Source organism: Microtus oregoni, unplaced genomic scaffold, assembly GCF_018167655.1.
Source record: "Microtus oregoni isolate MIOR12 unplaced genomic scaffold, Mior012 000001F_ref0000356, whole genome shotgun sequence".
Classification (NCBI taxonomy): domain Eukaryota; kingdom Metazoa; phylum Chordata; class Mammalia; order Rodentia; family Cricetidae; genus Microtus; species Microtus oregoni.
In genome coordinates this window covers 49,821,209-49,834,073 of record NW_024543060.1, presented here as the reverse complement: position 1 = coordinate 49,834,073, position 12,865 = coordinate 49,821,209, and the positions used below count along the sequence as shown (strand labels likewise).

General features: G+C 42.1%; 1 protein-coding gene across 1 annotated transcript in view; it reads right to left on the bottom strand.

Moving 5' to 3' along the window:
• Positions 1–4,684: 4,684 nt before the first annotated feature.
• Positions 4,685–12,865, bottom strand: part of Hs6st3 (heparan sulfate 6-O-sulfotransferase 3) — a 649,239-nt gene continuing 641,058 nt past the window's right edge. Inside the window, exon 2 of the mRNA XM_041666459.1 lies at positions 4,685–11,262. Coding sequence (XP_041522393.1) covers positions 10,554–11,262 — 709 coding nt within the window. The 3' untranslated portion in view covers positions 4,685–10,553. The remainder of the gene's footprint in view (positions 11,263–12,865) is intronic.

Sequence of the window (12,865 nt, the reverse complement as noted above, 5' to 3'; positions counted from 1 at the left end):
GTTTCAAACTAAAAGACAAAGATTCATGTCATATGAAAAATTTAACTCATATGTTCACTGTATATTAGAAAATGTTTAAAATAAAACTAAAATTGAGTGTAGTTCAGTGGTAGAAAATTGGCTCTGTGTGCGCAAGACTCTGATTCTCAACACTGCAAAACGAAGGTAGTAACAATAAAAAAGTAAGAGAAGACTTTATGGCAAAATGGGGTTAACTGATACAAAAGCTAATTTCATATTGAGTAGTTTAATTAATAAACGTTGTAGAAGTTACGAGCATCAGCAGGTGATTAAAGTATGCATGCTGAAAGCTGTCCTGGGTTAGCTGATCCTCGAGTAGAGTTGGAAAATCTGTCTCTGATTTACATACACTTAAATGCATGCTTATCATTCATACTCAATAGAGTTCAAATGATTGGCTATAGAAAAGTATAACATACTGCTAGGGACTATGTAACTTTATCTGTGTGTATTGAGGTGACTGTGTATAACTTAATAAGGTGATGTGACAATAGACACACTTTCCAGGTGTGATTCAAGACTTTACAAGAACACAACACACGCAATACTCTAAAGGAACCTCAATATAGTCCAAAAATGAAAAGTTGTAAAGGTTGTAATATTTGGACCTAATGTATTGCTTAAAAGTAACAAAATAAAATCAGTTTTGTTTCAAAATAAAAGAAAAGAACGGCTGCAAACAACACATATTGGGTTAAATTTTAATAGAACGTGAATATAAAAATAAAATGCAAACAAAATTTGCAAAATACACAAGGTTAATCATTAAGAATTATTTAAAATGGATATTTCCAATGAAATGTAAAAAAAAAATTCTACATTTTTTTAAAATGTGAAAAAAGACATCGGAGAATGTTAAGCTGAGAAATCTATTTATAAATGTAAGATAAATGCATTGCTTCTACTCTAGAAATCAGTATGGATATTGGGGAGAAAAGCTAAATAGGAGCCAGCAGATGATCTCTCTGTTCCAGTCTCTAGACTCCCCCCAAGGAGTGTAGGTCAGCACATTGCAGAGGTGCCTGCTCTATCCATGCAGAACTACTCACACTGGCCAACCTTGGATTCAGTCTTGGCTTTTAGCAATAGATGAATGGATAAAGAAAATCAAGTTTTACAGAGACATAAAACAGAAAGAAATAATGCCGTCTGCAGGAGATGTGTGTGGAATTGTTAAGCCTGATATTATGCAAAATATCTCGGGTCCAGAATGACAATACTTCTTTTTTCCAGTATGGAGAACCTAGATTTTACACACACACACACACACACACACACACACACACACACACCTGATATGAGTGCTTTCAAAGGACCGGTGTGAGTGATGGAGTGGTATATCAGGTACAAAATATACTCAAGAAACAATAGCATTATGAAAGTCTCCACTTTGTACAGGCACTGTACATTAATAATAAAGGGGAAAATTTAGATCTGAAATGAGAAAATAAAAAGTTAGTACATATGTAAATGGTAAAAGAAAATTGCCATTAAAAGGAATAAATATGAATAGGAATTTTTACAGAAAAGGTGAAGCAACTTTCAGAAACAATTCAGAGTTATAACCTAGAAATGGAAAAAAAATATGAACAACAAAAGGAGAGATCAAAATTTAAGAGCACATACTTTTCCGGTAATCTGACCCAACGAGCTAAACTCTTTGAGCCATAAACAAGTAGAAGTGTAGGAGAAAACAGAAGAAAATAACTTCTCAAGCATAGCTGAGTCCAAAAGACAGGAAGGTCCATCTCTCAGCTCTAGACAAAAGAGAAAACCCAGGCAGAGGCTGTGGAGTAGGCTACTGTATTGCAGTGCAGAGTCAGGGTGAAGGAGAACCTGTGGAAAATACCTGCTGGGGAGCCCAGGAGGCAGGAAAAGACACACAGTGAGGGGGTGGGGATGGATGCTTTTAACAGAGTTATCAGTCGGCTCCTTCAAATTTTGAAGTGAAAATAAAACTCTGGACTTGTTTCTGGTAAAAGACCTGAATTCTGCTGTTATGGAAGCATTTTCAGCATGGCCTGACCCCTCCCCAAGTGTGATGGTTGTGTGGGAAGTGTCTCTCTGGCCGAGCTTTGATAGAGACTCACTGGGAACTACCAGCCAATCGCGATCTTGGGAATGATGCTTCCCTAGGTCTGGGGTCAAGTGGGAGTCTCTAGAGTGATCCATATTCTTTTATTTGATTTACGGGTGGATTTTTTGAGACCAGCCTGGTCTACAAGAGCTAGTTCCAGGACAGGTTCCAAAACCACAGAGAAACCCTGTCTTGAAAAAAAAAAAGGTGGATTTTTTTTTCCCTCATAGACCTTTTTCTTTTGACAGTATTGAATGTTTGCTTATAGGCGTAAAAAAAAACAAACAAACAACAACAACAACAAAAAACCACGCTGCCAAAGCAGTCAACTGTCTTCTCTATAGAAGGCATAAAATATGGAAAAGCTCAGCATGGTGATGGATGTCTGCAATTGCAATGCTTATGAGGCTGAGGCAGGAGGATTCCAGGGAGTTTGAGACCCGCTTGTGCAATGTAGTGAGAGTTCTAGGTCAGCGTGGACTACTTAGTAACAACAGCAAACCTACAGATGTTCTGTAAGTGTAGACATGTCCATTTTAGCAACACTTATATTAGGGAGAGTAGAACTGGCAATTACTACGAGATAAGAATGGTAAAGTTGCATGCATCTACTAAATGTATGTTTCACAGCGTGGTTAAGATGTTAATATATGCATTTCCACTGCATGAATTATATGATGCCAATTTTCTAAGACACACATTATTTAAAATTTTACTTTAATTGCTACTACATAAAAATCTAGAAGGAAGTAGATAAAAACAGTCTTAGACTCTATAATCTATGGACTCTAAATACCTTCCATTTTCCAAATTATCTAAAGTAACTATAAAACTAACATTTTTTGTAAAATAAATTATATTAGATTATTTTGTTTTTATCAGTTCACAAATTTATATTCTATAGAATTATACTGACAGATTTTTCAACAAATTTATTATTTTTAAATTTTATTTTTGGCCCTGTAATAAGCTCTCTTATCACTATTTTATATTCCATGATTTTTAGTTACTCATGGTTAATGGTACTCACAAATATTAAGTAGTGACTTCAGAAACATAGTAATAGTTATTATTGTCAGAACACAGTCAAGAATTAAGTTATGTGAAGGGAATTCTGGGTGCTTGTGAGAGAATTCTAAGACAACAAGACAAGTTAAAAAAAAGTGGGAGTATTGTAAGAAAGTGCTTCTGTGTCTCTCGTAGGGCAGCAGGAGAGAGTTTACTGCAGATTCTTCATGACAGCTGGCTATTGTTTATTAGCCTTTGTGGAAGCATGCTTGAACGCGTAAGAACTTTACTCTGGTGACCTTTCTTAACCTCGGGTATAAACTGTCTGATGCTCCGAATAAACAGCTTTGCATGAGACTTCAGTCATTTTTAAGCTCCTTTCCCCCAGTTCCCAATGCCTTTGGGGTGGCAAACAGTCTTATACTAGTGGACAACCTTGAAGAGTGGAAAGAGCCCTCCCACCCCAGCTCCTTTGAGGTCTCTGGAGTTTCTCTGACCAAAACCTCATACAGAGGCATTGACCTCTGGTATTTGTATTTTGTTTAATGATCATGGCTTCTAGGGCCAGGAATATCCAACCACACTGAGTATATATATATAGTACCTTCCCATTTTAGTCCCTTAGCTGTAATAGTTACAGTGTATCCATACCACATATACTATCTTCCCATTAGTCCCTTCCCATTGACTAATAGTTACAGTGTATCCACACCACTATAAGACTATATATATATATATATATATATATATATATATATATATATATATTACCTTTCCATTAGTCCCTTAGCTCTTATAGTTACATTTCTTATTGCTCTGACAAAAGTAGCAACTTATAGGGGGAAGGGTTTACTTTGGTCTATGACTTAAAGGTACAGTTCATCCTGGCAGGAAAGGCATGGCCTCTGGTGTGGCTCTTACCTGTCTAAAGAGGCTTGCACACATCTGGGTGGTCTAAGGAGCAGAGAAAACACGTTTAGCTGGTTCTCAGCTGCCTTTCTCCTTTCCCAGTTTTTGTTTAGCCTGGGACCTAAGCCCATGAGATGTTGATGCTCACATTTAGGGTGGATCTTATCTTAGTTAATCCTCTTCAGAAGCATCTCACAGGCACATTTAAAGATGTGCCTCACCAAAGTTCTGGGCATTCTTGCTCAGTCAGGTTGAGACATATCAAGGTACAGTTCATCCTGGCAGGAAAGGCATGGCCTCTGGTGTGCTCAGTCAGGTTGAGACACATCAAGCATCTCAATTATCAGACTCACTCTATTTGTATCTTGGTGCTGGGCTCAAATAACTCCTATTTTACCTAACAATGGCCCCCAAAGATCAAGTAATGGTCCTGCCAAGTTCCTGGACCTCACAGAATCCAGTTTCAATCCCCATATTCCTTATCTTTTGTGGCTTTTATGGTTTCATATCCAATAACCACATTTGTGTTGGTAGCATGAATTTCTTGACTTTGGCTAAACGGATCCTGTGGATTTGATTTTCATAAATCTGTTGAAGTACTTAGGTAATTTTTTTTTTCATTTTGTATCGAAGTCTGACAAAAACACCAGAAAGAAAAAAAAATCTTGACATCACAACAGTTTAATATGTTAACTTATCCATTAAATTGTGCTTCACATCCACGGGAATCCTCAGGTCTACAAACTATCATTTTTAAACAGCAATAAAGTTGGTAATGTCACAATATAATCTCCTAATAACCAAGTTCATACATACTGCACAGAAACAGAAGAAGAAACACCTCCTAGAGGAAATAATCTGCATCTATTGAATAACTATCTTATATCTAGAATGGGGCACCAGATAAAGATTTAGATTTTTCTAACATTGATTTGATACATTGAAAAAAAAGAAGAAGAACAAAATGCAAGCAAAACCCAGAAAGTATTTCTGGGAGAAAACTCTTGGTCACATGATTCAAAGAAAGCATGAGAAGGAGATGGAAGATGTGTGATCATGGCTAAGTCACACAGAACTGCCTGTCAGGACAGTGTTTTCTCAGCAAGGGCTGAGGATGTGTGGCCAGAATCTCTGGCCTTTCAGGAGTTCCCACAGTGAGTCAGAATGTGGTTCTTACAGAGCCGCCCTCAGGTCGCTGAAAGTGGACAGTGGTCGTCTGTCCTGTAGATGTTGAAGAAGACAGGTTCCAGAAGCACCCACATGCTAGTGTCTGCAGATTCAGCATCTCAGTACTCCATCAGGCTACCCCTGGTCCTGGCCCAGAAGTGCAGAGACTTGCAACCACTCTGGTGTTCATGACAGGCCAGTCCTCAGGATTCTCAGCACCTCAGCAGCGGAGGCCAGTTCTGCCAACAGACTGTGAAGATGGGTCCGTGTCTGTTCTCTCCAGGAGGTAACGAAACTCAGAATGCCCCTACCTGCCCTGGAGGGCTCGTTCAGCTTCAGAGAATCCACCCAGATGTGTCCTGGTGAATATGGTGAGAACAGAACTGACATCGGCTAGTGTGCAGTAGAGATAGAACAGGATGAAAAGGGAAGCCAAAAGGGTTGAGAGAAGGAGCAGCTGCGTGATCCTCAGAAGTCATGACCTGGATAGCATTGGCAGCCTCGGCTAGCCCGCTACCCAGGCTGGAGGCTTTCAGATGAAGTCGAATACAGCTCTGTTTAATTCCACCCTAGTCAGTCTGGGACTCCCAAGTCTCCCCAAGGCTCTGATTCTATCCCATGGGTGCACCCCCTCTTATGCTCTCCTAAGTGGGTAGAAGAATTAAGTCACGTGTTTCTGGGCTGCCTTTTATCCTAAGGACCCAAACTGTGTCTCTACCATGTTGCTATATTCCACTATGGACTGGCACATATGTTCACTGTCATCTTCCTCTGGGTGGTCTGTCTCTCGGAGCCCTACTTTCCTCTATAGCTGCTCTCTTGTCTCTTGTCCTCTGTGTCTGTGTGATCCCTTTTTGACACTCTTCACAGCCAGGTGACACGTCTGGGAAGGGATGGGATAGACTGGGTGAAGTTGCTTACTTATTACAGCTTAAGGTGTTTCAACCTCCAGCAGTGGGCAAAGGAGCTCAGCGAATACCAAGAAAACATAAGAACTCTAACAACTTGCTGCTGATAGAATACCAGGGACCTGGGGAAAAGCAGAGAGAGGGAGGCAGAGGTCCTATTGATCACCCCTAAGCTTTCCCAACAGGCAGATACTGGTTCGGAATTTCTTGAATGTTGTGCATCCCACTGGAGTTGTGAGCTTATCCCTAGTCTCCATGTTGGAGAGTTTGAGAAAGGAACAGAGTCGACATCCGGCTATGGATATTTGAGTGTCTCCCCTGAATTCATGTGCTTTTCTCAGACTCCCTTTGTACAACTCTCTACCTGAACTTTTCATTTAAGTCAGAGGGCCCTTCACTGGGGGCAGAACTGAGAGTCTACTGCACCTGTCCATAGTATTTTCTAGGTCACTGCAGCTGCACAACAAGGGGAAGGAGGACAGAAATCAATAAAGATTTAGCTTTTACCTTCTTGCAATTCCCAGTCCCGATACTGATGCCAAGTAGCACTCGGTATTAGGAAAAGTTGAGGCCAAGAGACCACGGACTCTAGGCAACTTCCTTACAAATGAACGAAAGCTAGGGGGATCTTCCAACATCTCTGAATCTTCATTCAAAATGATCAAACGTGAGGGAGCAGAAATGCCAGCCAGTGCACAAGAGTGTGAGGCAGGCCAAGCGAGATACCATGCTAAAATGTTTGGAAAAGCATTAAATGCTGACAGGGTAAATTTTAATCTCATCCTTTGTAAAGCTGATGAGAAAATAATTGATATTGAAAGGGACTTGGCATTTTCCCCCACTTCCTTTTGTATTGGGGACTGGTAGTTTTCTATCAGTATTAATTCTCCATCATTTCTTTAACAATAGGGCTCCCCTCACTTATCATGACAGCCGGCACTGAGTAAGAAAGACATTTTCTAGTCTTCTCTGCAACTAGATGCAGCTGATATCTAGATTCCAGCCAATGGGACATGACCGTAAGTAGTGTCTGCAATTCCCTGGGCTTCCCTCCACTGCCTCAAGTACAAACAAGATGGCTGTGGATAAAGCAGATACATTTGGCCAGGAGGTAGATGCTCTGTCTTAGAATGAAGAAGCAATAAGAGAGGGTTAGACCCCTCTCCATCCAGACTTCGAAAACTATTACGTTAGTGGTCTGATCAAATGAAGATTTTTAGTTCAAATATTTGATTAGGTTTTCAGTAACTCATAATTTTCCTTAAGTGTTGTCAAATTTGATTGGTAAGATCATCAATTATTTTCTCCAGTATTTAGATTAGGCTTCTAGGAAGCTGGAGGAGATTTAAAAAAAAAAAGTGTCTATCTTAGTTCCTACCAAGATATGAACAATGTGTGCGACACACAACACACAACTAAAAAGTGTGACCAGACAGGCAGAAAGACAAATCACACATATGGAACCTCACAATATGTAAACACACTTCCCTCCCTATACATTCTGCAAAATGTGAACACAGACACACAAACACACACACATACACATACACACATGGGGACACACACACAGACACAAGCATCATATATATTCCATTCCACTGTCTTGTGCTGCTACTGACAAGAGAAGGGAGAAGAACCTGCCTGGGAATTGGAGGAGCCCACAAGAAGTGGAATTACCTAGGGGTTGTTTTTCCTCTATGGAGCTGGAGTTGATGTGGTTTGAGACCTGAAGGCCGACGAGCTGCCAGGTGTCCCTAGCTTCCTGTGCCTGCCTCTGTCATCTCTTCCTGCAGCGTCAGCCAGCATGGAGCTGTGCAGCCAGTTTTCAGGGAATTAGCTCCACCCCATTTCTCCGTGTCCTGGGGACATGGACAACTGCAGTGCTTCCTAAGGGAGCTAACCGAGCAAGGAAGGCCATGCTAGTCTCTCCGGTTTACTTAGCACTGGCCTGGGGCCAACACAGAGGTGGTTTCTCCTCCTCACATCATCCTGCTGTCTGCTCTCCAGGGAAGGGAGGGCCATGCGGCCTACACTCAGCAGTGAGGTGGCAGAAAGCCTTTTGATATGAGCAGAGCCTGCCTCCGTAGATTCCTTAACAAAAATGTAAAGTGAGTTTAAAGAATAAATCTACTGCTTTCTAGTTTTTTCAAATGGTTTCCCATTTGAAAATGTGCCGAGGTGTGTGTTTCACATATGTATACGTGCGCCACAGCTGACAGCAGAGGCACAATTTTCTGGTTTCCATTCCTGGCAGAACAGGAAATCTTAACAAATGATATATTCTCATCCATTCCTGCCCTTCCCCTTTTTCCTGCCTCCTCTGTAGCAAATCATCCTAAGGAGACACAGCTCTATCTCATCTCTCCCAATTAAAAAGCCAGAGCTAATTGTTCACTTTAAATTTACTATTGTGTGTAACTCAACATCTATGGCTGATGAAGAAGTCAGCCACCTCTCAGCTCACTAGTGAGACAGGGATGAGGGGGCGGGGGTGGGGGAGGAACTGCCCCTCAGGGAGAAGGGCTCAGGGCCACTGGAATCACTGAAAGGGCAGTGGGGTCACTTTATGCCACCTCTGCAGACCAGGAGCAAATACTTCAGAGTCATAGCATCTGGCTTCTTATATGATTGGCAGAAAGATTTATCCCATGTGGGAAGCACTATGCAAATACAGATCTTGTGCTTTCTGGCCTGCTTGGTCCACCTGATAGTCCCCAGGGAAGCCTCATCCCATCTGCGGGCTTCATCTTCTTACTAGATAGTGAGGACCAGCAATGTCTGCCTCATTATGCTGAATAACATAGTAAGCACAGCGTGGGGATTCCCTTAGAACACGCATGTTACAGGAAGGCCATCCAATGATGTCAACCACAGCGAGAGAAACCTCAAAGCCACTTCTCTATGGGAATCTACAAAAGACACTAGGCTCCCTTGCAGCAGACAACCCACAAACACTGGGAGAGGGTGGCCTTTCAGTCCAAGAAAGGACTTTCTAAGGCTGAGAAGTGACTGACGTAAATCTGGCTTAAACATCAAGCATGCAGGGCATCAGTGAAAGAGGCTTTGCAGCCTGATTCCTGGGACTAGAGCTTTTGGCCTTCAGCTGCTTTAAAGGACTGATCTTATCAGCTCCTTGTAAAACTCTCCACCCACTCTGACCTTCCGCTGTAAGGGAGGCAGGGCTTTCTACTCCCTCCTTCCCATCCCTTCCCACAGAAGAGACTGTTGTTGGGGCTTGGGAAGGGCCAAACTGAGGAACCTAGGGAAAGGACTTATTTTTTGGCCCAGTTTGTGCACTGTAATTTGGTTCTCTGGTTGTAGTCACAGAACAGGCAAGGATCACATGGGAAGGGAGTGGTTTAAAGTCACTGGAAATGTCAGGGGCAGGGTCCCTCTGAACTCCTGGGCTAACTGTCTCATGGACACCATGCTGTGTCTCCTGGTGCCTCTCAAGCATTGACTTGGAATGGAGTGTATGTCCTCGTTGTTTCAGCTCCTGTTGTTTAAGTCAAGGGTTTTGAAAACATCTTTCCTTTGTAACAGCAGAATTTGAACTTGACTGAGAAGGTGTCTGCTCCCCAAAGGCACGAGTCTGATGTTCTTTCAACGTAACTAAGGCTCTACAGCTGGTTTAATGGAGGTTTTCTCCTGGTTTCTTTGCCCACACTCTCTTAATTTTTTGTTCATTCTTTGCCTGAGGGATTAACACCAGTAAAGTGCAATCTCCTTAGTCATTAATAAATAAGTGTGCCCCCCCTCCCCAAAATGTCCTACCAGTGTTTATTTCTCAGGGCCATAACCAAGCCAACATTCTGTTCTTTCCCTATCCCCTAAAAGAGAGAGTTGACCGAGGGTTTAGGGCTCTGATGTTGGAGTTTGTAGGCTAGGAGTCCCTAGCTGTGGTCAGTAATATAGTAATTTTGTTTAAAAACGTCTGCAGAGACAAACCACATCATTCATGATTTAACCCTTGTCTTAACAGCTCCCAAATTCAACACTGAATGAGAAGGGTCATTTAAGGGGAGAGCGTCTTTCTATCTCTAAACAGAGCAGTGTTCTATTGGGTGCATCATGATGCATTCGGAAGAGAATCCAAGCCATGACTTTGGTTTTCCTGTGTACTACTGTGGGTTCCAGATTCCCAAATGACCCATGTGACTGACAAAGATCCTACACACTGTCTCATTTCTGAGGCCTCGCTTCTGACAACTTAAAGTGGTCTTTTGGATACATTTCCACCCCAAATATATCAGTGATCAGAAAAAGTCTAGAAAAAGAAAAACAATAATAAACAAGATGGCAAGTTTCCAGTTGGATTGAAGAAGAAGAAGAGGAAGCAGACATCCGAATTAAGTCACACATAGCCAGGGGTCCTCAGCATGACCCGGTTTCTTCAATGGAATCTAACAGAAGGACAAGGTGCCTGCTTGTCTCCCCGTCATGAAAAAGGAGCAGGCAGAGGGTCACCATCTAACCACCTGGCTGTTGTAGTCCTCAGTGACCGTCCCCTCTGTGGCCCCATCCTCTTTGGGCCACCGATGCGCTCCGTGTTCTCGCTGCAGCCTGCGCTCCTCACGCCGCTTTTGGCGGTCCCTCTGGTGTTCTAGCTGTTTGGTGTGATGGTAGCGTTGCTGGAAGAGATCTTTTGCATATTCATAGAGCTGCATGTCCAGGAAGTTCAACTCCTCGATATGCTGACGGGCTCCCTCGTTGATGTCCACATTGGAAGCCCGTGTGATGTTGAACTGTGTGAAAGGGGAGATGAACTTCAGATTGAATGTCCTCTCAAAGAGAAACTGTGTCTTCCTTTGGAATTCAGTGAGCCCGAAGAAGGCCATGTTCTTCAGGTTGTTCTTTGCGCTCTGCAGCAGGATGGTACTTCGCTCGCTCTCGTTCATGAAAGTCAAGTTGTAGCAGCCCACCAGGCTGAGGTCAGCGAGCATGCGCACCTGCCGGTTGTTGGCTAAATTGTAGCTGCAATCCATGAACTCCCGCAAGCTGACCCCAGACCAGTCATCCCCTGGGTAGCAGGTAGGCAGCTCATCCGGGGTGGGGCTCCTTCCATCACACATATGGAGAGAGGTTTTCCATGTGGCCCCTCTCTGGACGTGTTTCCACTCGCTCAGGTAACGCGACACAGGGTCCCGCAACATGGTGATGTAGTAGAAGTTCCTGGAAGAGATTAGAGGGGAAGGTCAGTGGTTGACGATACCCTCACTGTCACTCTGAATCTCTGGTGTCTCTAGCAATGCCCAGGGGATGGGCGCTATGCCAAATGCTCAAAGTGGATCGTTGGCCTGATTTTACACTGACAAAGTGTATGTGCTTGTATTCCTATCCCGACTTCAGGGACCAAGGGTCAGTGCTAAGTTTATGGAGACTTTTCTACCCCACTGAACGTTGATGGGGTGGGTGGGAACAATGAATCATTCGTTCATTCATTCATTCACTCAGCAGTTAGTTACTAATAAAGCACCATAATACATCACATTTAAGGTAACCATTGAAAGTTTAAAAACTATATCGCCAATCTGAAGTGGAAACGCTTGTACCCATTAACTGTTTTATTTGAGCCTTACATCAGACTTACATCCTGGCACTGCTAGAGAAGGAAACATGAAAGGTCATGGGACCAAAATCCGATTCTTCTTAATCCTTTCTCCTGACATTGCTACATTGCTACTCAGAGTATAGATCAAGGAGGGGAAGGAGGAACTGCCCATCACACCCTGTCTCTTGAAGTCCTTAAGAAGATGTTGGGGTCTATTTGTCAAAGAAGTCACAGGAAAGACACTGCAGAAGACCAGGGTACACGAGTCCTGTCCTCAGAGTTGCCTTTCATCTATGAAACCCTTCCATAGAAGACAGGTTGACCCTACGTCAGTCCCAGCATGGTTCTTGCCTCATTTCTAGAGGCTTGCTCTAAAAATACAGGGACAATCGTAGAAAGTCAGAGTTTTCCTGGGGACACAGGTATAGTTTTCACAAGATCTGGGAAGAATACAGTAACCCCTGTGGAGTGCCTTATGCTGCCAAGTGGTCAGAAAGTGGCCTGCCATGCCCTGAGGGGAGAACTGTTATTCAGTGTGGTACCAACTTGGCATCCAGATGGAGAAGGCACAGTCACAGGAACTTAATCCATCTTAGTATGTGCTCTTTGAAGACGCTTGGTAATAAAGTAAGCAGACATTTTGCCATGGATACTTGCACACAAGTGATTGATGATAGATAGATAGATAGATAGCTAAATAGACAATGATGGATAGGTAGGTAGATAAATAGATAGATAGATAGATAGATAGATAGATAGATAGATAGATACATACATACATACATACAGATAGATAATGAGGGATAGGTAGATAGATGTGATAGATAGAATCCATAGATAAATAGATAATGATAGATAGATAGATACATAGATAGATAGATAATGATGGATAGGTAGATAGATGTGATAGATAGATACATAATGATAGATAGATGATAGATAATGGTAGATAGATAGATAGATATAGATATAGATATGATAGATACAATACAGGTGATAGATACATAATGGATGCATAGACATTATAAATAGAAGATTGGTAGATGATAAATAGTTACATGACAGAAAACTAGATGTGACAGAAATATGATAAATAGGTGATAAATAGATTACAGATAGATGATATATAAATAAATTGTAGATAGACAAAAACCGATGGTAGATATTTAGATAGTGACAATCTGTCGAATAGTGACTTAGTTGCCACGGTATCATGTATATTCT